Raw genomic sequence first — 27,966 nt, 5'->3', positions numbered from 1 at the left:
CGTGACAATTTAACTCGTGTAGTCTTAACATTCTGTATACTTCCTTTGTCCTAAGAGTCAAAAATTACTTGCCCTCCCTAAACCCTAAAATAAGGCAGCTTAATTAAATTGAAAAACCTAAACTTATTTTGAGTTAAAATAAACTGTCATTCATCACAAACTATCAGGGGACACTCTAGGAAAAGCCAAATCTTAGGTTAAAATAAGACCGAGTTTGGTCAGGGCCAAATCGTTATTGCCAGATGACAAGTTGTGCAACCAAGACTCACTGATGCCAGAAATGATGGCTGTGGTATCTAGTATGCCCAACAGAGAGGCTACTGCAGCCCAGACTGCTGATAATTGTAATACTGGTGTTGATTTGAATGCGTCACAATACACAGTGCATTAAACACTTTTGTGTATTGAGCTGGACAGCGCAAAGCCGCAAGACAAGCATCAGCATCAAAAGCACCTACAAAAGGGCATGCAGACATTGGAACTGGTCATAGGTGTAATTAAAGAAGGTCGACTGACTGGGCACATAATTTACCCATGATACCAAACACCACAAGACTCCTTTAGATGTATTTTGGGGAACCCGTGTTATTGATGTGTTAGAGCTGTTTTGACAGCATATTAGGCTGGAATCCTGATGCAAGTACACTACATGTATGGCAAAATATGAATTAAAAAAGCATTATCCTGGAGTAATACTGCTACCTTCCAGTGTGTGACATGTTTAAAATCTATTGCAAAACGACAAAGCATAGGCCGTTCAGGTGACGCAGCAGTAAAACACGCTAGCACACCAGAGCTGATATTTCAAACTCGCTGGTTCGAAATTCAGCTCTGCCATCTGGCTGGGTGGCCATATGAACAACAATTGGCTTGTTATTCATACGGGGCGGGAAGCCGGATAGGGACCTCATAACTGACGCAATTACAACCTTTGCTGGCTTGTTAATGGAGCCTGCACAGAGTCGAGAAATAATGTGGACAGGGTGTGGCTCTCCGTACACAAAGCTGATCCGCTTATGAACTTGCCTTGTGAGATATAGAGAGATTTATTTGTCATATATACATATACAGGTGTACAGTACAATGAAATTCTTTCTTCGCATATCCCAGCTTGTTTGGAAGCTGAGGTCAGAGCGCAGGGTCAGCCATCGTATGGCACCCCTGGAGCAGACAGGGTTAAGGGCCTTGCTCAAGGACTGCATAGCAGAGCCTGGATTTGAACCGCCAATCTTCCGGTTGATAGCCCAAAGCTCTACCCACTAGGCTACCACTGTCCCTGCAGGTGATAAGATGCAGTCGGCTACTGCACACATGTCGGAGGGGGCGAGTGACACACTCCTAAGTCAGAAGCAGGAATCAGCATCGGTAGAGAGGAAGCGTAACGCAATTGGGTAATTGTATACGACTAGAATGGGAGGAAAATTGAGGGGGAAAAAAACGACAAAGCATATAATATAAGCTAGTAATCGGATTTAACTGTTTATGTACCTTTACCCTGCTTTTATATACCATATCACCATACAACACATTTTGTACTTGGATCAACCTTATGATCATCATAATAAACCAATCATTTAACATATGAAAATCATACATAGTCACAGCCAAAAAATGTTTTTTTTACCAGTTGTGTTTTATTCAGAACTGTTATAAGTGTCAAATGAAGAGACCAAGCTCAGACAGTGGGATGATTGGCAGACTCGTGTGTTCTAGAATGAGACAGTGTTCAACACAACTTATAAAAATCTGGGAAATGGGAAAGAAAAGAAAGCCACAGAATTATGGGCACAGTAAAAGCTGAGAAAACCATAACCATTCACTGAATAACCACATTTGGAAGACAGGGACAGTAAAAAAAAAAAAAAAAAAGAAAAAAAAAAAAGAAAAAAAAAAAAAAAAGAAATGAAAGTGGGGATAGGCAAACAACCTCTATTAGCTCACCTGGTGATGTCTGTTTATCTGTTTATTAGATGAACATCAGTCTCTCTCTAGCAGCTGTACTTGGCTTTATCACACACGTACACACACATTTTACCAGTTCTCCTGAACTGTTTTACAGTCAGATAAGCAGTGCAAGCCAGTTTACACCCCACAATCTCTAAGCTTTTCAAACAAGCATCACCATCTTAAGACCTGCCACACATTGGCACAGAGTTAACGGAGTTAAACCAGAACCAGTATTGCTGCTTGATCGCTTTTTTTGTTCACTTTAATAATTCTTTTATATAAATTATTCCTAAAAACATGAGAAGCAGGTGCACACATCAGGCAAACTTGGCATCGAGTTCATCTCAGCCGTCTCTCTCCATGGTCCGTTTTTCAATACCGCTTATTGGTTATTTGTTTGGGAGCGGTCATTACTCATTTTAAAAATAAAAGAAAGAAAAGAACCAAAAGCTAATGTAAAACTACTTTCTTTTCCCCATCGCCCGTGGCGCAAGACGACGGTACCCCATCTGGTAACTACCACAGAGTGGTGCCCTCCGTTAGGCATCTTGAAATGGCAGCTGGCCAAAAACACGAAAAAAAACCCACATTATCTCCAAGTGTCTCACATCTCATTGGTCACGTCCTCATGGTCGCCAGAAGACAGGTCTCCGTTGGTAGTGACAGCAGTGTTGTCCTGGTAACCAGGGGGCATGAAGGCCAGGCTGTAGGGAGAGAGAGCATGGCATGATGCACGGTATGACTCCAGAAATTTCTGCTGTTGAGAACCCAGACCGCCATCTTTCAGTGCTTCCAACACATCAGTGCACACCTGTCACACACAAACAACTCAGGTTAGAAGAAAATACAAACGTAACCGCTTAGCAATGGATTAAGGCAAAATGTAATGCAAGCTACTTGTGTATTAATAAGGTGATACCTTTATAGTTCTGCCTGTGAGAGACTCATCCATAGAGACAGCCAACCCAGCAGCCGTGCTCTCAGAAGAGGGATCCAGATATACCATCATTTTGGCAGCTACACACACACACACACACAACGTCAATAACCTAAATGCATTACTCTGAACACAAAGCATTTGTATATTCACTAATGGTGCCATCTAAGAGATTTCTGTCTAAATAAAACAGAAAGCAGATTAACACCACTGTTCTATGGACTCAGAGCTCAGACAGTAGTCAATGCCCATGTCGGAGTTTATTGTTCTACATTACTGGATATATTGCATTATAAACAACATACTTTGTATTAAACAGAATCTGAGATTTGTTCATATTCTTATACCTTCAATAAACTAAAAAAATGTTAACTTCTGTAAATCTGTAAACACAGACATTTTGTATTTATTTATTAGGATTTTAATGTCATGTTTTACACTTTGGCTACATTAATGACAGAAATAGTAATCACTCGTTACTCGAATTTATCAGTTCACAAGTTTAATGTCAAACACAGTCACAGGCAATTTTGTATCTCCAATTCGCCTCACTTGCATGTCTTTGGACTGTGGGAGGAAACCGGAGCTCCTGGACCCTCTTGCTGTGAGGCGACAGTGCTACATTTACATTTTCAACATTCAGCAGACACTTTTATCCAAAGCGACCTAAAATACTGTGCCAGTATACTGTCTAAGCAATTGAGGGTTGAGGGCTTTGATCAAGGGCCCAACAGTGGCAACCAGGCAGAGCTGGGACTTGAACCAGCGATCTTTCGATTACTAGTTCGTTACCTTAACCCAGGGGAGGGGAACCTCTGGCCCGCGGGCTGTATACGGCCCCCCGCTCAATCAAATGTGGCCCGCCATATATTTCCTACATTTTATTGTTTGGGCTTTATGCAATTAATCATCATAATCATCTGTTCCGCATAATCCGTTTCAGTGTCGCATAGCAACAAGGTAAACAAAGCCGCCCAGGCGTCTCTGTCTCCGCAATTAATGATGACGCGTATATCAAATTAACCAATGAGCTGCGACAACCGTGGCTGTAGGTTCATCCAATTAGCTGAGTCTTTCTGGTTTGTTTAAGTTTGTAAAAATGTCAAAGCGCAGGAAAGTTGATGATGAATGTCACGTCTTGTCTTTCAAGAAAAATGGACAACGGATTTCTTTTTTGTAGAAGTGAATGGAAAGCCAGTATGTTTAATTTGTGGAGAATCTCTCGCTGTTCTAAAGAAAAATAATATTGAAAGACATCATACCACCAAACACGCAAAGTATAGCACTCTGCAGGGACCGGAACGAGCGGAGAAAATAAAGGTGCTCAAAAATAATTTGATTGCACAGCAAACTTCTTTCACACGAGCCAGAAAGGGACTGGACAGTGTGACTGAGGTGAGTTATGTGGTGAGTGAACTGATCGCAAAACGACTGAAGCCTTATTCTGATGGTGAGTTAATAAAGGAGTGCATGGTTTCTGCTGCTAAAATATTAACTCCAGAAAAGTTCAAACTATTTCACAACGTCAGCCTTTCCCGTTGGACAGTGTCTGACCGTATTGGTGATATGGCAGAGGATGTTAAAAACTCTCTGAAAGATTCCATCACGGATTTCGAGTTTTACTCACTGGCTTTAGACGAGACGACAGACATAACAAATACCAGCCAGTTGGCAATTTTTGTACGTGGAATTACGGCGGATTTTGAGACAAGAGAGGATTTACTTTCATTGGAGGGCATGCACGATACAACCAGAGGTGAGGACATTTTTGAAAAACTAATAATAACAGTGCACTCCTATGGTTTAGCTCTCAACAAACTAAGTGGAGTTACTACCGACAGTGCACCAGCAATGGTGGGGACACAAAAAGGATTGGTGGCACTTCTGAAAAAAAGACATGACACGTCTTGGTCTGGATCCAAGCAATTTAGTTACATGTCACTGTATCATTCACCAAGAAAATCTGTGCTCACAGTTACTTTGTATGAAAGATGTGATGGCGACGGTTGTTTCCTGTGTGAACTTCATTAAAAGTAGAGGGCTGAATAACAGACAATTCAAGGAATTCTTAAAAAGCCTGGGAACAGACTATGGAGATTTGGTTTACTACTGTGAGGTGCGATGGCTAAGCAGGGCAAACATGTTGAAGCGATTTTATGAACTCAGAGATGCTGTGAAAAGGGAAAGGGAAATGTGTGGAAAAACTCAGTGATGTCAAATGGCTCTGTGATTTGGCATTTATGGTTGACATCACAAGCTATTTGTCAGAGCTTAGTGTTAAACTCCAAGGGCCTAACCAGCTCCTGGTCACACTCCTTTCTCATGTAAAGTCATTTGAAGCCAAATTAAAGTTGTGGCAAATGCAACTCGAAAAGGGAAACACTGGGCATTTCCCTACTCTTCGTGATCACAATCCTGTGCCTGAGAGAACAACAGAATATGCAAAGGAATGTGCTCATTTGCTAGAGGTGTTTTCCCAACAATTTCAAGATGTGAAAGCAAAAGCATTTTTGCAACACCATTCAATGTAAATGCAGTTGATGTACCAGAGTGCATGCAGCTAGAGGTCATTGAACTTCAAAATTACTGTCAGTTACGTGCCAGGCACAGCAACATGGACCTGCTATAAGTGCTCAGGAATTTCCAAATTTAAGGACACATGCACTTAAGATGGCATCACTGTTTGGAACCACATACGACTGTGAACAGTTCTTCTCAAAGCTGTCACTTGCAAAAAACCAACTGCATTCAAGACTAACAGACATCAACTTGGAGAACCAGTTGCGTGTTGCCACGACATCATTGCCCCCAGATATTCCACAGCTGGTCAAGACCAAACATTCACAACCGTCACATTGAAATAATGATAAGGTAAGTCTGAGATAAAATATAAGCACTACATGCCATCAGCATAATTTATAAAGCCTGTATTATTTGGCTGTATGTTGCATCATTGTAGTATGTGGCCCATGACCAGATATGTAATTATTAATCTGGCCCTCGGTGGATAAAAGGTTCCCCACCCCTGCCTTAACCACTAGGCTACAACTGGTTTTGTACAAATACAACAATATTATGTACATCAGATGGTTAAAGCCCTACATTATTTACAATCTTGTATTTAGAAAATTTTTTATGCTTTATAAACTGATTGACAATCCTTTCACAATATCTGGCACAACGTTAGTAGATCCTCTCACCTGTCACCAATTCACCTGCTTATTGTGGAATGTGTAAAACTGTGTAACCTGAATATTCTAAAAAACTTTTCACTCTAATTTAACCCCATCCCAGCTTAGTGTGTTGTAGCTATCAAATTTTAAACACGTTCATACTTATAAAACACAATCAAGTTGGTCAGTTGAAATATTAAAAATCATTTATTTGGACTTTTGTAAGTTGAATAAAAGTTTAAGAGAATGAAGGAATCACAGACCTTGTTTTATTACTTTTAAAAAAGGCCCAACCCTTCTTGAAATATGGTTTGTAAATTGTAAATAAAATTAAGTACTTTTTTAATAAAGACCATTACTGTTTTAGGCAGAAGACTTACAAAGGAAAGAAAGAAGGAAAATGTGTATGCAGATAGGTTTGCTAAAGGCATGCAGGTGTGTGTGTGTGTGTGTGTGTTACCTGCTAATCTGTGGGGTATGGAGCTAATGTGCTTGCTCAGGAAGTTCTTGTTGTAGGTTTTAGGGTCACTTTCTCCAAACAGACGTGTAATCTCCTGCTTCAAAACGGTGTGCACAGGCTGAGCCAAGCTCTTATTATCAGCCACTTTGAAGACACAATATCATTACCAGTTATTATGGATCTAAACAAAGTTTCTCTTCAAATGAAACTGTGGTAAGAAAGATATAGAAAAAAAAGGTGTCTGTGTACCTCCTTTGAAGAAGCGAATAAGACATTGGTGAAGCCAGGGGTGGTCAGGGTCTAGAGTGTAGGCTCTCTTCACTGACTGCAGCATCAACAGATACTTCTCTGTGTACACACACAGTGAAAGATAGATTAATAAACAATCAATCCCATAAAGAAACTGATCAAACATTAAGTTTGCGCCTCTGTAGAAAATGGTAACAGTGAGTTTTATAAGGAAGGAATCCTTGGCGATTGCTTACCTTTGCGGAGGTAGATCTCAAAAGCCAAGAGGTGAGTCTCAATTTTGTTTTGAACCAGAGTTTTTAGAGGAATTAGGAATTTCACAGCTTCTTCCAAAGGATTTTCCACCTGCAAAAAGACACAATTTGCATGAGTCACTTGAAATGATTTTCACAAAGTTTACTAATCATGTCTCACACACAAGTATATGGCCTTCCACCTTATATACATTCTGACCTTTATAAAATACAAATAGGAAATCCTTCATATTATTTATATATTTTTAACATGATAAATAGACATGAAAGAGTTTTACAAAGGATGCTCTTACTGACACAACAATCTTATTTCTATTTCCATCCGGGCTTGGGACTAGCACCGAGTTTGCACTGACGAGTGCACCTCCCAATGGCTAGCACTGCATAGCAGCAGCTATGTAACTTGTAGACCAGCTCTTCTCAGGCACAGCCAGTTGCACCATCAAAGAAAAAAATTAAACTTTATAAAGACTGACAAACATCAGTTGAAATTAATACTTCATGTTTGTTTAGGATTTTACCGTCATGTTTTTACACTTTACTGGTAACACGGCCCCTTCTTGTGCAAAGTTAAATTTGACATGTGCAAAGTCACAAGCTGTATCTTTTCACCTGCCCTCAATGAAGTCTAAGAGAGAGACTCATTGTGTTCAGAGAGAAACATTAAGCTCTCCAGATCATCCCTCGCTAGTGTAGGTGCCTCCACAACCAGAAAACAGACGCCACAATTGCAGCAGTGAATTTTCCCTTCCACACAGGCACAGCCAATTGTACCTGTGTGTGGACACCTGTCTGTTTAATAGCACAGCTGAGAGGTGGGGTGGGCTAGCGCTTTAGACCCAAGTACCCCTATGGTCTAAAACCAAGAAAATTAAAAACCAAAAATTGGCGGTTATACGATACATTATATGTTGGTTTTAAAGACTGCATTAACGTGTTAGATGAAAACTGTGAATAACCAAGTTAAGCTAAAGCTAATTATAATGATTTATTAGTATGAGCAGGCAGATCTTACCCATGAATAAATAAACAAAAGCACCCACCTTTGCCAGTTTTTCGGGTATGAGTTCCTCTTTGGGTCCTCCAACCTCCTCCTCATCTTCCTCTTTTTTCTTTTTCTGGTTCTTCAGTTGTTTCTCTTTTTCTGCAATCTTCTTTTCCTCCTCCAGCTGAGCCTTCTTCTGCGCCCGTCTCTGTTTGTTCCGTAGTTTTTTCAGCTCCTTATCAGTCAGGTTTACTTCACAGAAGGAAAAAAAAACAATTACACAATAAGACTTTTTTTATCCAGTCTACGCTATCTAATGACAGCTGTCAATTTAAAGGCTAGCACTTACACACAGATGTAGGGCCAAATATCTACACTGGCATCTAAAAGCTCTGTTGTGTGAACAAGGGCAGACAGGCTAAAACTGCACTGATGTAAAGAAGGAGGACAGAAATGCCATCCCTAATAACTAGAGAGCAGCTTCCAGCATAATCAGGGCTTTAACTGAACTTCAGATCGATTGGGCTATCTTAGCATTTTCTTCCAGCTCACTGTTTAATGAATCCAACTCAGCTTATTTATCTCTTTTGAGCATCTTCTGCACATCATGTTTTTGCCTCAAGCTTCTGTGTTATCCACCCAAAGGTGTCACTGAAAATGCAGTTCTTGCATTTGTTGCAGTCTGTGCTGTTTCCTTAGCAGCTTTGAGCATGACATTCATCATCTGATGCCACAGTCTGTCTGGTGTTTGTGTGTGATTCTTCAAATCTTTACAGCTCTTCAAATCTGTTGGCAACCTTCACTTGGTATTGCTACTTGAACTGGTAATTTATGAGTTTTTCAAGGTCCAACATCAGTGGCTTCCTAATTTACTTCCCAACCCCAAGTTTTTAGGAACCCACAGTTCTCTGCAGCACTGCTAGCCAGAGTTATAGTTCCTCATGGGTGGGGTTGTGATCACTCCTTGTCTGGAACCTCCTTTTTAAAGTCTCCATCAAGTGTGACCCAACCACAAGCACAGCTCCAGATCTTATCACTCTTGGGTTTATAGGTTCACTCAAACTTCTGTACTACAGCAAAGTAGTGATCCCATGAGGAAATATTACTGCTCATCATGAAGTTATTTACATTTCATAAGGTTAATGTAACTACGCAAACTCCATTCTCACTGGGTCAACCTCACACCTCTGCGTTAACAGGTTAGTTTCTAGTGTGGTAGTGGTCTATGCATCAGCAACTACAGTGTGTATGTAACATTACTTACTATTGTCTGCCTGGGACTCTTTGTTGTCGTCACACAGTGGGTTGTCATGTAGACTGAGGTAGATCTGAATGGCAGTTTCTGCAGCTTTAAAATAGAATGGGTGCATGCGCAGAACATCCTCCAGCTTAAGCAGGGAGACGTAGGAGCGTAGGGTCATCTTCCTCATGCAGTACGTGTGGAAGTCAAACTGGTCATCAGTTATTTCTACAAAATGCTGTCAAAAAAAACAGAAAGAAGAAAGAAAAGAACAATGTCAAATTCCCCATAACAATAAAAAAATATATAATAATAATAACAAATGCTGTAGCTGGTTTCATGACAGCCATCAACTTACTCTCTCGATTTCATGGCACTTTTTAAGCGCCTCTCCGTATTTGTTCATTGCCTTGTATGAAAGGGCACATTCGGTTTGGAACCACATACACTGCATCTCGTTCAGGTTCTCCACTGCTGATGTGCCTTCCTGCGACACACAACCAAAACCACAATGAATACAATTTGCAAACAAGAAGAAAACGACAAAGATATTTACATTTTCAGCATTTAGCAGACGCTTTTATCCAAAGCTACTTACAATTATGACTGAACATGATTTTGAGCAATTGAGGGCTCAGGGACCCAACAGTGGCAACTTGGTGGTGGCAGGACTTGAACTGGCAACCTTCTGATTACTAGTCCAGTACCTTAACCACTGAGCTACCACTGCCCGTTAATAATATTTTTGTTATTTTAGAGTGAGTTTCAAATGCACTCAACCCACATTTACATTTGTTTGTTTGTCTATTAGGATTTTAACCTCTTTACACTTTGGTTACATTTATGACAGGAACGGTAGTTACTCATTACACAAGATTCATCAGTTCACACAAGGTTATATCGAACACAGTCATGGACAATTTAGTATCTCCAATTCACCTTACTTGCATGTGTTTGGACTGTGGGAGGAAACCGGAGCACCCGGAGGAAACCCACACACACACGGGGAGAACACGCAAACTCCACACAGAAAGGACCCGGGCCGCCCCACCTGGGGATCGAACCCAGGACCTTCTTGATGTGAGGCGACAGTGCTACCCACTTAGCCACCGTGCCACCCTGGCAGGTGATAAGAATCAGCCACAAATTAATCAGATCAGGGGTTGAGCAAGCGGCAGCAGATTCACAATCAGAAAGATTCAAAAGAAAACCCAAACACCTATAACAAACAACTATAAACTATTTTTTCTACCATCTAGATTTTAAACCTTATTAAATTTTTATACTTTATTAAAGCTAAACTGACAGCCCAAGCTACACTGAAACACACAGCACATACCCTTGTAAATTTGGAGCACATCTCTTCAGCCTCTTTGATCAGGCCTGCTTTCAGCAGGTACTTGGCACATTTGGAGTTGATAAAGCGGTCTGCCGTGTCGAGAGCCTGAGCCTCGTCCATCCAGCGAGCGGCTTCTCGAATATTTCCCGCATGCTGCAAAACCAGAGAATGTTGGCATGAGGGAGCAACACATAAAAATTTTAAAGGAAATATACAGTTGCAATCAGAAATACCACCCAAGAAATAATACTTAGTGATACATACAGCCCCTGACACCCCTCTTGTGAAATCTTCACTCATTCTTCTCTTACAAAAGCTACAAGCTCACTGAGGTTTGATGGCTGCATTGAAGCTTCAACTGCTTTCTTTAAATCCCACCTAAGATTTTCTGGGGATTTGAATCTGGAGAGTGAGAAGGCCACTAAAGGATAATCCAGGACTGGTTACTTTACCAAGCCTTTAGTTGAACTGGAAGTGTGCTGGGGATCATTGTCTTGCTGGAAAGTCCATTATCAAAGATCAGTTTTACCACAGAAAGCAAAACATTTCCCCATAAAATGCCTTGGTATTTCTGTAAATCTGTGATACCAGTCACACCCATCAAGTTTGACATTTCCTGTAGCAGAAAAACATCCACACCTTCATGCTTGACCATGTGGATAGTATTCTTCTAGTCATAAGCCCTGCCATTCATGGGGACAGATTCACCCCAGCCTTCATGGGGTCATTCTGTAAGTAAGTCTTTTGCTAAGGTCTCGGAAATCTTATACCCGCTGCCCTTTTGGTACAGTGAAATGATCTCCTCTCAGCTTTTGTGACAGCCGCTTAGTTTTCACCAAGGTAGCAACATACCTTAAAAACATCCATAAATGTTACATTTTACATTACATTTTTGACATTTAGCAGATGCTCTTACCCAGAGCAACTTACAGAAGAGCTTTCACAGTAAACATTTCTCTACTTTACTTTAATTAGACAACAGTCCATGGATACAAATCAGCTGAAAGTCTGTTAGACTTTAGAAACAAATAGTGTTAGTGAGTACATGTTAGTTCTCAGCCTAGGTTCTTAGTAAAGAGGTGGGTTTTAATCATCTTTTGAGGACAGCAAGAGACGGCAGAAGTTTGTTCCACCACTTGGGTACAAGTACAGAGAAGAATCTTGATGTGTGTCATTCCTGAGTTCTGGGTGGAGGATCAAGGCGAGTGAGACTAGTGGCTCGGAGGTTGCATGGTACAGAATGGGGTTTTATTAGTTCTCTAAATTTATGTGGAGCTAGTCCATTTTTGGCTTTGTAGGAGAGCACCATTGAATGAATGTTTATATAAACATCACAGCTGAAGCAAAATAATGGTCATTATTGATGTTTTAACCTTGTAACAACTTTAGGTCATACAGACAACAGATAGCAGTAGCTTTTAAGATCAGCAATATTATGTGGGGATTAAATAATTGTGGCAAGGCAACAATAAAATATTCTGCTACATTATATATTAAATATAATACTACATTCATATTCTTTGTTCATTTGCTGAATCATTCATCTGATAAAGTCTTCATTTAAAGTAGAATCTAACACTGCAGAGTGGGTAATTTCTGATTGCAAATGTGGCCACTGATTATAAATAGTCTGTGAATGTATCGGGAGAGGTTACCTTGTAGATCTTTGCTTTGATGAGGAAGAGCTCTATAAGGGTGGGGGTACTTTCGATGGCTGTGTTGATGTACTCCAGTGCCAGACCTTGCTGGCCGATGTGGTCGAAATGCTGAGCCAGAAAATACTGAACCCACAGCAGAGTGGTCGGAGGTTCCGTTTTTTCATCATCTACACGTCTCACACACACGCACGCACACACACACAAACACAAACACACATTCACATTAATAAAATTACTATTCCCAGCGTTTCCTAGGGCTACATTTTAAATATAAGGTACTCACCATTTGAGCTAAACACTTTGCAAGTTCTTAAACTTTCCTCATAGCTGACCACCAACTTCTCAATGACTGACACCTGCCAAACAGAGGGAGTCTTTATGTCTAGGGCACACACACGCTTTGCTTCCCATAAAAAAACTAGATTATTAAACATAGATTTCTCCTTCGGTTGTTTTCTTACCTTTTCCTTGTCATGATAAAGAGATTTCAGTGTGGTGAACAGTGGAGGGCATCCTTTACTAAAGTTTAATCTCAGATAATAATCCAGACACTCCTTGAACTTCTCCCCTGAAAAAAAAAAAACCCAGACACAAGGACATTACAAGAATAGCCTGAATTTCTTTTGTTTCTCTCCATCCATCTCCAATTCTTGATTATAAATATGTTGCCGCTTGCACATTCCTCAGTCCGATCAAGGAAAACTTGATCACCACACGCGCCCTCTGGCACATGTCCAGTCTGCGACCACTTACAATCACCTGCCAGTGTTGAGTTCCCACATAAAGTTATTTATTTTATTATTTATTACCATTTTAGCACACAATAGGCAATATCAATGACATACTCGTTGGCAGTTTTGGTTTACATTTTAAACACAGAGGTTACATGAATATATTAAGGCGTTAAGAAAAGTCCAGCTTTTCTTAGGTAGGGTCATCTTAAAAATGTCTTTGAGATTTTCTTCTTAATAGTACATAAACAATAGTGTTTTACAGAACTATAAGTAGGGCAGCAATGAAGAATCCCTTTAGCACACCCACCCTCAGAGCCAATTATGTCAGTGTAGGTTCCCAGCCAGCCAATAGCAGAGCTGGGATTCAAACCTGGGAGCTCGAGATCTTAGCAGTAACTAGGAGTTAGACTACAGCGTCACCTGAACGCCTGACATAACTTTTTGTTTGTGATCAAAGCATATCTTATACATACAAGCATTTAAATGTTTGGTAACCACATGACCAGCAGTAGTATATAAATAAACTACCACAAGAGGTTGCGTTAAATGGATCAACAAATATGCAAGAGGTTTGTGTTTGATAGGTCAAAATAGGGTCTTATAATCAGTTCAGTAAATGTCAGTCAGAGCATCGTTTTTCCATATTAAACTGCTGACCCAGATCATTGCAGTAGGAGAGAAACGCTTACCTGTAAGGAAGTTAAGGGGCAGCCTCCTGGGCACTAAACCCTTAGGAAACTTTAGCCAGGTGTCTTCATAAAGCTTTTGCCTCTCCTCCACGTTTCCTAAACATACACCACACAGTCAAAACCACCACGTTAAACCCAAGGCAAAGCTGCGATGGATGTGAACAATGTCGGGGTTTGTTCCCGTACTTGGTTTCAGAGATTTCTCCAGTCCTTGGTAGTAGCTCCAGTTTTCAGGATTTCTCTCCTGCAGGTGGCGATACACATCGGAGGCTTCATCAGCCCGATCCAACTGTAGCAACAGCTCTCCTACACACAAAGGCACAATCAGATCAGTTGTTCTGTTTTACACACTTTGGTTTCATTCATGACAGACAGTTAATTACTGGTTACACAAGATTAATCAGTTCAAGATTTTAATGTCAATCCCATTCACAGACAATTTTGTTTCTCCAATTTACCTGGACTGTGGGAGGGAACCAGGAAACAAACCCAAAACCTTGCTGTGAGGCAGTGCTACCCAACTAGCAACCATGCCGCCCCATGAGGAACATAGCCAAGTATAGCTACAACAGCTGGCTATTTCATAATGGAAAAAGCTAATATTACCCACCTTTTTCTCCAAACTAATTTCAATTTTTGAATTTGTCGATTTTGACAAATTATCTCCCAGTCTAGTCATATAGCTTTTCATCCAAAATGAGGAAAATCAGCATAAATTTGAAATTTCAACATAGTATTATTTTCCGTAAAACTAAAGCTGATAGCTGCAGCCAAAAAGCCAGGTCAACCAAATACTCCAGAATTAAGGTGAACACTTAACACATACATACCTCTAGTTTCCTCCACGGCCAATTTGTCACAGATTTGTTTCTCGTAACTGATGAGGTGATCGAGAGCCTCTTTGAAAAGTCCTGCCTCTCGCAGCACTTGATTCTGATACAGTAACAGCTCACTGTACTCATAGTCCACTTTATCTGGAGATGTCTGTGATGCACACATTAACATACACTATAAATTCACCTGTACGAACTGAAAACTAATCTCACTGCTCTTTGATCTCTTGCATTATTATTATTATGTGCATCCCAATGAACAAAACAGGAGAGGGCAGTTATTATTAGGACGAAATAGTCCAGCATTTACACTAGCAAGCAACAAAGTACAGGCTAAGAAGTGTTTCTGCATGGCTATATGTGCACATAACTGCACTGTACACAGAGAGAGCTTTGCAACCCCAAGTTGCTCATCAAATATTCAGTGACTCATAGAGCCGGGAACTGCACTTCGTAGAGTCGTAGAGTTGGATAAAATGTCATTTTCAATGCATTACAGAACGAGGGGAAGACACCAGATGTGCAATGATGTACGTTATCTTTTTTTCGACTGCTCCTGTATTTTGGGGTCACTAGTGTGGATCATTTTCGTCCACATACCAGAGTTGGTTTGTTTTTTGCCAGATGCCCTTCCTTATTTTATCTGGGTTTGGGACCTGCACTGCACCTGCTAATGACTAGGCCAACCATCCCACCTCATACTTAGACAATCATGTCTGTGTAGATGCTGGACAATAGCACTGCTTGGATTCAAACCCATAACTCAGCAGTGGCAGGCTAGTGTTTTTTCCATGCTGTGCCAATCGAACATCTACGAAATTATTAACCTTATTCATAAAACCATACTTGCTTTACTGATCGGTCATTTATTTATTCAGATGTTTTACACTGTGTTTACACAATGGTAGGTAATTTATAAATCAGTCTATAGCCCATGTCAAGCATCGGGTTAGTACAGCACACAATCTTTTATACTAAGAAGCCACATGCCTACTGCTCTGGTTGCTTATTATATGCATCAAAATCAGGAGGACTTAGACGTGTTAGGTTCCCTTATTATTTAAGACTAGCATGTTTAGTTAGCACCGATCTGGTTCTGCTCACAGCGTTCATGTCCATTTTCTGTTCTAAATAATTGTTTATGTAAAACTCAGTGATGTGTTTTATATTTAAATGGAACACTATACGCTTGTTAGTTAAAAGAAATTGGCAAAATTTGCATCCCTAGCATGCAGGTCAAAATGTATATTATTTTAATAAGTGTGTAAAGGTAAACTGTGCCTGCTGGGTTTTGCGAAACTCCTCCACTATCTTGGCTGCCATCTCATAGTCCTGCAGGAGGTGATAGGCAATGGCATAACCAATCCACGATGCTCTCTGGGCTGGCCGCAACTGAAGCAATTGGTACCTGGTCTCCTAAAATAAAGAACACAGAAATAAATAGGAATGATGCAGTTTTCATTGTTCAAACATTTTGCTTTTCAAAGGTAAACAAAAAAGAAAAAAGAAAAAGATGTGGTCCTACTTCTAATTTTGGCTAAGCCTATTAAGGCATCTAGCTATTTATTCTAGGTTTACAAGCTTCTATTTAATATGCTAAAATTAATTTGCACAGCAATGTAGCTTTCCAAATTGTTCAGGCTCCCTCAGACTCTCTTCACCTGCAAAAGATGGGGGGGTCTCACATAAAGCAGTCTAGGGACTCTTAGAGAGTCTCACTACTATCCATAAATCAACTATACCTCATGCAGGTGCCTAAGCCAAACCAGCAGAGGTCACCATTGCAGCAGCAATAAAGAGCCATTGCAATACTTCCTCCCCCAGACACAGCCAACTGGGCTGACAATTTCTTGGGGACAGTGGTAGCCTAGTGGCTAAAGCTTTGGGCTATCAACCGGAAGATTGGCGGTTCAAATACAGGCTCTGCTATGCAGCCACTGTTGGGTCCTTGAGCAAGACACTTAACCCTGTCTGCTCCAGGGGTGCCGTAAGGTGGCTGACCCTGCGCTCTGACCCCAGCTTCCAAACAAGCTGGGATATGCAAAGAAAGAATTTCATTATACTGTATGTATACAGTACATATGTATATATGACAAATAAAGTATATCTTCTTCTTCTTTTACTGTAAAAGATGTAAATGAAAGTTTGCAAGCTGAACTTGCAGTACAAAAACCTGGTACGATTAGGGAACACGCCATACAATATATTCTCTCTTACCCGGTATCCCTCGAGATCCCTCATTTGAATTTGCAGCAGTGAGAGGTCTCTAAGTATTTGCAGATTATCTTTGTCCCATTTCAGCGCGTTTCTGTAGCACTTAATGGCTTCGTCATACTTTTTATCGGAACGCTGCAGCAAACCATACACATGCCAGCCTGTGAAAGTAGAGTCAAGGACAGAAAACAGCGTGCAGCTTTCAGCCTGCTAATGGCAATAAGACTTACACTCGTACTGCACTTGATTTCTTATCTCCTATTTTAATCTGCACTCAGATAGCATATATAAAACTTGCTTTCTTAAAGATTTTACACTTGCATTACAGTGTGTTCATACATTGAGTTTACAGTTTATAATTACAAGCATTTAATATCCCCAAACCGGTGGATTAGAAACTTGAACGACCTGTAATTTCTTAACAGAAGTGCCGTCAAAAATATTGTGACGTTGACATTTAAAAAGAATGATAAAACTACAGTAATTAATAGTTACATACATTATAATGGAAATGCAGAGAAGCTTAACTATGACAAATAGCCGAACACTTTCTTTAAGAAAGGCTAGCAGGTCAGATAAGTCTGTAATTTTAAGCCATCAATTTCATTATCCAGTGTTAGCAAGTACAGGGAGGTACTGAGGGCTATGGACCAGCAGGTCGTGTCTGCTTCTTATCAATTTCTGCCAGAATAGGGAAGTTTTGTGCATTGTTTAGGGCTTAGGTTTTGCACTGATAATCATGTTTACCCCATCTCCTGTCTTCTAATGACCACTTGAGTGTGTGAGTGTGTGAGTGTGTGAGTGTGTGAGTGTGTGTGTGTGTGTGTGTGTGTGTGTGTGTGTGTGTGTGTGTGTGTGTGTGTGTGTGTGTGTGGGCTGCCAGAGTGAACATTTTTAATACATTTTAGACTGGGGTGAGTTTGCATACTTTTAAAGGGTGCCATGAATAAAAAAAGCCATTGCTTGAGCCATTAATAAAAAGATTTTTTAAAGTACAGCTTAACAAACCAGTACTTTAGTGGTTGAGGTTTGTGGTCATTTATTCATCCTCCGTAACAAATCCACCCTGATTAAGATTACAATAGATTGGAAGCCCATCCCAGCCCTATGTTAAAGAAGACCATTCAGTCCACATGGATATGTTTAGTGCTGTCTAGGCGTTTACATGCATGTACTTTTGCTCCACAGCTACTTACAATTATGACTGAATACAATGTGAGCAATTAAAGATTAAGGGCCTTGCTCAGGGCCAACAGTGGCAACCTGGCAGTAGTGGGGCTTGAACTAGCAATCTTCTGATTACTACTCCAGTACCGTAACTGTTGAGCTACTACTGCTTTACGTGTTTGATACTGCACACAAAAAGGATACAGACATGACTCTTCAAATCATTACGAAGTCCTCTCCTGACCAGATCGTACGCCTCTTCTTTTCTCCCCAAACAGTTCAGAGTCAATCCTTTCATTGCCAGTGTCTCTGGAAGGGAAGAGAAAAACCAAATAAGAATGGACATCAAGAAGAAAAAAAAAAAACAAGGCTGATCAATTAAGCCATTTCCAGTATTTTACAATATTTTCCATTATTTTATAGTTACATTTGAAGTTTATTTATTTATGTATTAGGATTTTAACATCATGTTTTACACACTTTGGTTACATTCATGACAAAACAGGTAGTTACTGGTTACACAAGATTTATCAGTTCAAGTATTTAACAGTCATGAACAATTTTGTATCTCCAATTCACTTCACTTTCTTTTCTTTGGACTGTGGGAGGAAACCGGAGCTCCCGGAGGAAACCCACGCAGACACGGGGAGAACATGCAAACTCCACACAGAAAGGACCCGGACCGCTCCACCTTGGAATCAAACCCTTGCTGTAAGTGCTACCCATACAATTAAAGCAATTGAGGGTTAAGGGCCTTGCTCAGTGGCCCCAACCGTGGAAAATTGGCTGTGGGAAAACCAGCAACCTTATGATTACTAGTCCAGTACTTTAACAGCTGAACTACCACTGCCCCAGAAAACAAACTGGTTCATACATTCATTTTATCGTTTTATTAGACATAGCAAAATTTAAAAAAACATTTTAAGTATTTTAATGCTTTAAGATGAGCAGAGACAGTAATTAGAGGCTGACCATTTTTAAATCAACAACAAAAAAGACTAAATGCACCGATGTGCTAAAGCAAAAAAAAACAACCTTATAGAGTTTTTAAGCTAAGCTTTTTCTTTTTTTCCACATAATGCCAAGTTCACACTACACGACTTTTTGATTTGTCGGGTCGCTGTACAGTTCACACTACACGACAATCTTCTGCACTCGGGAGTCTTTCAGTCGGTGTGTATTTCACACTACATGACTGATCGGTGATAGGGGGTTTCACACTACACGACCTATCACCAACTGGGATCGCAGGCGAGCTTCTCTGCTCTCCCAAATATCGTTTTGTTACGAAAACACACGCAAGATGTGACGAAAGGTTTAATGATACCACGTCCTAAAATGCACAAGTAGTGAGCGATCAAAGTTTGTGCACGTAAAAACAAAGAGAAAAAATAAATGAATCTTAGTGGATTTGGCTTGGGTTGTTGTGTAGCGAGTTGGAGGTTAATAAATATTTTTGCAATGCAACGTTGGTGTTTTGTAGAGAACGATAAGGTCAGAAATACTGTAAAACTTGTGTGTAACACCTGTGTATTATGATATAAACTATATTAAGCCCCTGTACAGCCTTTTACACTCCTTCCCTGCATTTCTTGCGTTCTCATTGGCTGTTCGACATAGCACTCATTGCCAGTCGGGAAACACCCATTCAGATATCTGACATGCTAGATATCTCGATCTGGTCGCCAAGCGCTCAGCGAGCCAGTCGGATCGAGTTGTTGGGTAGTTCACACACAGCGATTGAGAGCCGAGTTTTGATCGCCGAGTGAACGCCGAGTTGCTCCCGAGCCGGCAAATCTAGCGCCGACCAGTCGCCGAGCGAAAATCAGGGCAAAAATCGTGTAGTGTGAACCAGGCATAATATGCCTGATAGCTAGTGTCAATAGTAGAGTCTATGCTCCAACTTGCAAAACATTGTTAATACAACATTACTGGACAATCTCTGCAAAAGAGGGAGGAGAACTTAAATGCTTCTGCTTCAAAAAGCTTCTAAATATTGCTGCCTTTTCTGGGTGCCTATCCAACTGTCAAACACAAACCATGTTGTGTCAACGTAGCAGTTGTTTTTCTGCGTCTTTGCTAATTCATTGTGCACTATTCCTTTGGTGACCTTTAAAGCACGAACCTGTTTGAATGTAGTAATAAAATGTGTCTTACCTCCATGTTCGGCAAACTTTGGGTTGGACAGAATCTGCTTGCAGAACTTCAGGCCATTTCTGTATTGCTTGTGCTCGTAGCATCTCTGATGATCAGAAAAAGAGAGGGGAAAAGTTATTCTCTTCACTTCACCAATGTAAAGCAGACCATGGGCAGGAATGTTTAATCACCTTACAGTATGATGCAGTTATGGTTTAATGTGTTGCAAAGTGATAATTCTTTTTCATTCAGAACCGTTTCATATCTATGGTATTTAATGGACACTTATCTAAAGCAAATAAGAGTTAACCCTGTTATCTTGGCAATAATGGGGACAGGACTGAATCATATCTAATCAGAACAATCTGTCTAAACCACAGCCTAAAAAAACACATATCTGTTTCATCTTTGAAAACTCGGGAATACCTTAAATACATGGCTTACAATGATTAAACCACAAACCAACCTCAGTTGCAAATAACAGACATTCCAAGTTGCAAAAACTCATTTCAGGGAGGTACCCCCGGACCTCGACCCCCCCAAGCCCAAAAAAAAAAACCGCTCAAAAACCTCTCGCACACACTAAAGGATATGGGTGATAACAGAACTTTTAGGAGCTGCTAACTGAACTACTAAGCTGACTGTTCGCGTCACAGACACATTACTGTGTACTTCACGGTGCACTAGATAGTGTGAAAGATAATAGATTTATGTTCCTTACATAGTGCACTAGATTGTATATTAGAAAAGAATTTATGTTCCTTACTTAGTGCACTGGATAGTGTACTAGATAATAGACTTATGTTTCTTACATAATGCTTTAGGTAGCATATTAGTTAACTATATATCTGTAACTGTATATCAGATAACTGATTTATGTTCCCTACATAGTGCACTAGACAGTATATTAGACAATTGATTTAGGTTCCCTACACAGTGCGCTAGATTGTATATCAGATAACGGATTTAAAACGCGATCGGGGAAAAAAGTCTGTGTCGCCTGCGTGCGCGCGTGTGTGCGCTCTTGGCCGCTCGTTCTAGATTTCGGGAGATTTTATCTGACTTGCGGGCATCAGGGAGCCGCTATGTATATGCGGGAGACTCTCAGAACTTCCGGGAGATTTGAGATGTCTGAAATAAAGTTGGGACAGGATGTAAAACACAAGACAAAAAAAGTATGCGGTCATAAATCTAATCCAATGTGAAATTATGCTGAAGTATAAAGAGAGCAGAACATAAGAGTACATAATATTATCTAAAGGAATCAGGAGATACCCAGTGTCTGTAAGATCTGATTCTACAGATGGAACTGCATTTAAGCACCAGCATGCTTAAGGGATGGAAGTCCCAGAATTAGCTTGAGAATACACTAACAAACTAAGTTAAAAACATACTAGGCAAAGCAATAGCAACAACAAAGTTCAGGAACACTGTTGACCTTTCTGAGCTGAAGTTTTCCTGAAATGGATGGGTGCACTTTTCAGCATGCTTATGGAAATAATAGGCTTTGTGTTGTTTAGGTCAAACAAGCGCAAGGACCAACTAAACTGTTCCCACTGTAAAGAAGCCATGGTCTGTCATGGGAACTTGCATATTTGGGAAGACCATCAAAACTATGATTTATTCACACTTTCTGGAGCAACATGCTGCTTTCTAGGCAATTTTTGTGTTTCTTTTTTTATTTCAGAGAAACCAGCAAGTACAGATGCCAGACTTGTCTGGCTGCAGTCTAGACTATGTCTTTAGGGTTGGGCGTTATGACGGTATTACGGTATACCGCGGTATTTAAAAATGGTGACGGTATTTTAAAAATGTGAAGCGTCAAATTTCTGCTTAAGGTCCACCTTGAAAACGGAGGTGCGCGCATCCACAATAAGGGAGGGGCGGGAGTTGTAGACGGTTGGAGCTCACTGATTGGTTGTGGGGGTGCTCACTTTTTGAGGCGATAACACAAAAGCTAAGGAGCGCTCTGCATAGGGTGTGTTCAAACACCTAGTGAGCTGCCTTGTTGTCTTACTGCCTACATAGGCAGCTGCCTCAGTAGAGAGGATTCTAATAAGTCAATGACTTATTATAAGGCAGGTTATTCGAACGCGCTACTTAGACAGCGATTCCATCGGGTTTTGCTTGCTAAGCTAACAGTTAGTATCTTGCCATTCAAAACCATGGGATGGGGTGGCACAACGCGGTAGCATGTCAATATAACATCTCTTTGTACCGAATACAGTTACATACAAGCCCGAACTTGCAAAAAAACACACTTGTGCAAGTTTATACAATATAATATTATCTCTGTGTGTGTGTGTCGCGCTCACTCTTCGCAATACTCGGATTTCGGATTTGAATTCCGACAATAAACAGCTTTTATTATGACTGATTAATTCCCCGTACTGATGTGAAGCAGAATTGGTGTATTACAGCCAATAAGAACGGCGCAAAAATGAAAAGAACATATAAAACATATATATAACGGTTCCAAGAGATGCGACTCGGTTTATTTGAAAGAGCCGTTCAATGGAATCGGATCGCTCGCGAACGACCCATTACTGACAGAGAGACGTCCGCACCCAAATACCAACACCCCACGGTAATACCGTATACCGCGGTACTTTATGTAGACGGTATGAAAATCAGCAATATCGCCCAACCCTACATGTCTTTGTTAAAAATGTGAGGTGAGGGCACTCAGGTGGCACAGGGGATTCCTCATAACTGATTACGACCTCTGCTGGCTGATTGATGGCACCCGCACAGAGACGGGGGATAACGTGACCAGGGTGTGTCTCTCCGTGGCAAAGCTGATCCACATATGTACTCGCCTTGTGCAGGTGAAAAGATGCAGTCGGCTACTGAACACGTGTCAATACATAAACCAATTAGGGTGTTAGTCACGGCTCTCCTCAGTCAGAAGTGGAAGTCAACATCAGTAGAGAGAAAGAATAATGCAATCAGGAAATTGGATATGACTAGATTGGAAGGAAAATTGCAGGGAAAATGAAAAATAAAATGTGTAGTGCATTATAAATATCAAAGTACAACATAGAAGGCCCTGAACAGCAAATACCAGATTTACCAAAACTTTTAATGACTATTTAAGTCTAGTGCACATAACATTACACTGAGAATAGTTCGACATGTTCCTTTACAATTAGGAATGTCAATGAAGAAGTCATTGCTCAATTTATGGCTGTTTGTTGTATGTCTTTTAAATTAATCACTGATTACAGCTGACACTTAACAGCAATTGATATTGCAGCTACACTTTGTAAAGAGAAAAGACAAATTTGCCACAAATTAGTACTACTAATGTAGTGTTAATGTTACTGTTATACATTACTGCCATGCTCACTATGTTACACGGTTTTGTAATCAACATGATTGTTATGAAACACTGTTATATGTTTTTATTTTTATTTCGATGGGGTGCTCTATGCTTGTCGGCTAACTGATTTATGGACAGTCAAACATCAATCAAAATGAATACATACAGATTTTTTTTTTTTTAATGGCAACATTTGCATCCCTAGTCACAATATATGCATTTATTTCTGAGAAGCATGTAAAGACATGGTTGGTGGTGCATTACCCTGCTAGCCGTTTTGGCCTATATGGCTGTAGTGCAAGTGACAGGGGTTTTGCAAAGGGAAAACTGTATATACCCCAAATGGAGAATACTTTATGCAAAAAAAACCCAGACATAGCATCAATTCTTCCACAAAAATGTAGTTACAGATAAAGGAATCAATACAGAAAACTTTTTTTTTTTTAAAGCTGAGTAAGTAGTTTTACCAGTTGAATTCCCTTAAAGCATGCGTCCTCTCAACACTTTTTGTTATCTAGCACACAAGACTCTTGGCATGTCACAAAATACATTGCTGGTGCTAAAAATACAAGTCCCAGAACAATCAGCCAGCTAACAGCTCAACACTAAGATTCCCATCCACGTTTATCAGCACATCAGCATAAGGCATAACTGCCGGCCAAAATGTTCTCAACCACAGTAATGTGCTGGAATTAACCAGGCACGGGGTTATTTCAGGCTGCCGTCCAGAACTGCTGTACCAACTAGGCTCTTAGAAACGGAATGCACTGTACAACACTGACTTGTTTGTTGGTTTTATGCCATTTGCACTTCCTGGCAAGGGTCAAAAGGGAATTCAGCGTGAAAACATGGTGAAGTCATGCATACAGCTGTAATTGGATGATTCACTGCTAAACAAACCCATGAGTTGCCAATGAATGGAGTCAAGGTATGCAGACTCCAAGACTTTTGCACACTGAGTTGATTTTATTTTAAATTGATATACCTGCCATTTGACCCATCAAGCCACACTTTTTTCCAAAAATTAAATAAAAACTGAAATTTCTTATTCACAAAAGTATTCAGATCCTTTATCTATTACTGACAAGTGTCTATAAACTACTTTCTCCACAGATGTTCAATGGAGTTGAAGTCTTTGCTTTGGTTGAGCCACTCAAACATTCAGAGAAAAAGGCACTTCTGTTGTTTTGGCTGCATGCTTCAGGTCATTGCCATGTTGAAAGGTGAATCTTCACCATGCATGAATTTGCATGTGTTCTGAAAGAGCTTTTTAACAATTATGTTCATACACCTGTCTGTTAATTTTTTCCAGTCCCCTTCTTTGCCACTGAGAAGCAATCCCTTAGCATGATGCTACCACCATGATGTTTTACCATAGTAATTGTATTATCCAGGAGATGAGCAGTGCCTGTTTTTTTTTTTTACCATACAAAAGTGCTTGCTGTTTAGCCCAAATAGTTTTTATCATTTTTCTTATGTTGCCAAAGTCCTTTACATGACATTTAACTTCAAGTGGGCTGTCAAGTGACTTTTACTCAACAGGAGCGTATGTCTTGTCACTCTGCTATAAAGGCCTGATTTATGAAGTACTGCAGAGATGATTACCAATCCAACAGGTTCTCCCATCTCTTCCCTAAACTTTTAGAGCTCATTTCAAGTGGCCGTTGACTTCTTTTTTACACCTGTGACCAAGGCTCTTCTTGAACATATGCCTAATTTGGCAAGATTTGCTAATATAAAAATAATGGGTTTTATATTTTTATGGGACACTATAAGCTTACTGATGATTAGCAGTTAAAAGAATCCATGTGCGATACAGATCTTCATGTTAACTTTTAATGCCAGTGTTTGGGCACCACTGGCAAAATTACATATTTTGTTGTTTAAATTTGTTTAAAACAAACAATTTCACACCAAACTGGTGGTGAAAGGTGGATTTTGACTCTTTTAGGTTTAGTTTATTTGCTACCAAAAGCTGTTAGTATTTAGCTTAATGCATTGTTCCATTGGCTGCCACGCAGTGTTCATTATCAAATTCTGCTTCTTTCCGTTAATTTCAATAATTCACACCATTTCTTCCCAAAACGCCATTTGCTGATGTGCTTCGCTCTTTCAGATTCCCAGTTTTCCCTAACCACTGGTACATAATGGCATTTTGAAAAGTGGAAATGGCAGGCTGGAGGGAACTTTGAGATCTTTATATAGAATTTACCATTTTAGATCAACTACTTGTTGAGTGTACACACAAGGTTTGATACTTCATAAGTCAGATACTTTAATTTTAGAGTTCACTAAAATAATTTTTTGGCCAGAAATACAACATACCTACCTTAATTTAAGTAAAGCTTGTTATAATTGTATAATTTAAAGTGGCTTATGGTCGTCTGTAAACTGCATGTTCATTTATTACACCAAACTCTGAACAGTGTGTTACTAATGTCAGAGGGTTCATAAAATTAAACTGGAACTAGGGCTGGGCGGTATGACGGTACATTCGGTATACCATCTTTGATTCCTCATACCGGATGGATCATACCGCCATACAGTAGCATAGTTAAGACAACAGCTGTAGGCTTCAGTAGGCAGCAAATCATATAATATTCCTCTATAGACAGTTGAGAAAGAAGCTTTCAGAGCAATAATTTGAACAGTGGATTCCAGGTATGTCTTACAGGGTAAAAATACTTCAGGTCAGTTGCTAAACCAACGTTATAAGTGAACTGGAAGCGTGGATATATAAAGTTGTCAACTTTTCTACAACAGACCTGTGGTCAAGTTGTACAGTGGAGTTTGCAAACGGCATTTTATTTGTTAAAGGGTAATTGTACAATACTTAAATATTAAATAAACAATAAAAAACTGTATTTATTGCAACAGTTTTACACGTACTGATTCCATTACATATTGTGTCACTTTGTGGGGCCAAGCAAACCGTATAGTACTTAAAACCTTCACTATATACATGGTAATTTTAAAACTTTTTATATTTTATGTACTTGTGACAGTAGAATAAGCCACAGACATATAGAAAACCCATTAATACAAAAAAAAAAAAACATACTGTAAGTGTCAGAATACAAATTTTTGGTCATACCATCCAGCCCTAACTGTAACCCAAACACACCTGTGCATTATCTATTGTTGTACTAGGACATGTGCATATTTGACTGTGGTATTTTAACAAACTAAAACAATTACTTCCAAACATGTTTTGAAACAAGCATTTTCAGCCTTCTTGATAGCATGATAAGTAGCTAGATGAGACATTATCTACTTCAACAATATTGAACATGTTGTTGTGTCCAGCCAGGGCGTAATGGAACATTTCCATCCACATTATAAAAATATAATTGTTGATTACTGTTACAGTACTAACAGTAACCTTCCCAACAAGGAGAGAAGTAAAGCCAAAACAAGCCAGCAAATGTCTAACAGTATATACACTGGCAATGGTTCTCCACTATTAATTCCATGTTTAGTTCGATGTTCGATGCTTTGTCTTTCGTGGAAACTTCTGCAAAAAGAGACTTGTTCACTGTCCATAATACAAAGCAAACTAACGGATAGCTAATTAGCTAACAACTTGTTCGAGGTCCGTTTGATTAAAACACATTATAATTGACATTTCTTTTCTTATACTTTACAGCAAACCATTAATCAATGAAAGTGAATAAAACGCCAATATTGTAGTTATACATGGTAATACAACAGCTTAGCAGTTAGTTGGAGAAATAGCCATAGTTCGAAACATTATTAAATTTACTTACAGCAGGTTAGCTACATTGCTAGCGAATTAGCTTGCTACACAACCTAGCTACATTTCGCAACTACAGACACTGTAATAACTCTCCAGAAAAAGCTAACTACGCTAGCCTATAGCTTATTGAGCATAAAACAGGTGGACGTTAGCTGTGTGACTAAACTCCGTGCTTGCATTGCAAATCGTTCTTAAATGACTTCACAGGTGAATCGATAGTGCAAATAAGTGATTAGATCACATCGTTTGGTGCACTTATACAGAGATGTTAGAGAGTTATCTGCACATCAGTGCATGGCTCCATGTAGCGACCTGATTCAGCTATATTTAACAAACACTAGGAAGCTAATGAACCCGATTAAGTCCAAAACAGCACACCACACAGTATGTGTAGTAATAACTGCACCAGTTGTATCGCACTGATTTAGTGTCCTTTTTAGTGTTGATTTGGAACACAACCCCTGTATCACTCTACACTAGTTAATTAAACTTAACTTACCAATATTCTCTTAAACAGAGCGTTCTCTTTAGGCGGCAGTATAATCGAGGGCATGTTGACAACTAGAAATGTGCTATAATCATAAGAGAGAGCTCCTGTGTTTAACAGTAATTCTCTTCAAAACTGTTTCTTTTTAATCTCCACTCTAACTTCACTGTCTTGTAGCTCCGAGTCTTCACGTGGTAACGGAACCAACATGGCGACTACTGAGTCTCTACTTGACAAAACCACAAGTGCGCATGCGTGACTCACTCAGATATACTTTTAGGGTAAGACAGACCGACAGACAGACAGACAGACAGACAGACAGACAGACAGACAGATAGACAGATAGACAGATAGATAGATAGATAGATAGATAGATAGATAGATA

At 39.8% G+C, this 27,966-nt stretch overlaps 1 protein-coding gene across 2 annotated transcripts; it reads right to left on the bottom strand.

Annotated features, from left to right (window-relative positions):
• Positions 1–1,596: 1,596 nt before the first annotated feature.
• naa15a (N-alpha-acetyltransferase 15, NatA auxiliary subunit a) lies at positions 1,597–27,783 on the bottom strand. 2 transcript variants are annotated; one of them, XM_063000577.1, is made up of 20 exons: positions 27,594–27,783; positions 20,037–20,121; positions 18,084–18,188; positions 16,716–16,873; positions 15,780–15,914; positions 14,496–14,649; positions 13,852–13,971; positions 13,666–13,761; positions 12,704–12,810; positions 12,526–12,598; positions 12,240–12,409; positions 10,585–10,737; positions 9,604–9,732; positions 9,270–9,483; positions 8,064–8,257; positions 7,003–7,111; positions 6,767–6,865; positions 6,518–6,661; positions 2,867–2,964; positions 1,597–2,758 (listed from the first exon to the last, which is right to left on the bottom strand). In XM_063000577.1, the coding sequence occupies exons 1-20, from the start codon at positions 27,645–27,647 to the stop codon at positions 2,552–2,554; spliced, it is 2,604 nt and encodes an 867-aa protein (XP_062856647.1). In that variant the 5' UTR covers positions 27,648–27,783; the 3' UTR covers positions 1,597–2,551. The 2 variants fall into 2 exon arrangements, with proteins under 2 accessions (XP_062856647.1, XP_062856648.1); XM_063000578.1 differs by lacking the exons at positions 1,597–2,758; positions 2,867–2,964; positions 6,518–6,661; ... (4 more) ...; positions 9,604–9,732; positions 10,585–10,737 and having other exon boundaries at positions 12,340–12,417.
• Positions 27,784–27,966: the final 183 nt, after the last annotated feature.

Source organism: Trichomycterus rosablanca, chromosome 8 (assembly GCF_030014385.1).
Source record: "Trichomycterus rosablanca isolate fTriRos1 chromosome 8, fTriRos1.hap1, whole genome shotgun sequence".
NCBI lineage: Eukaryota > Metazoa > Chordata > Actinopteri > Siluriformes > Trichomycteridae > Trichomycterus > Trichomycterus rosablanca.
Note: the sequence above shows the minus strand (reverse complement) of the source record. Positions and strands in the feature narration are given on the sequence as shown.

Excerpts from the sequence above, each read along its gene's own strand:
- naa15a (XM_063000577.1), bottom strand. The coding sequence starts at position 27,647 with ATGCCCTCGATTATACTGCCGCCTAAAGAGAACGCTCTGTTTAAGAGA. Across the intron at positions 20,122-27,593 it reads CTCTGTTTAAGAGAATATTG|AGATGCTACGAGCACAAGCA; the intron begins GTAAGTTAAGTT and ends TCTGATCATCAG. Across the intron at positions 12,811-13,665 it reads GCCCCTTAACTTCCTTACAG|GGGAGAAGTTCAAGGAGTGT; the intron begins GTAAGCGTTTCT and ends TTTTTTTTTCAG.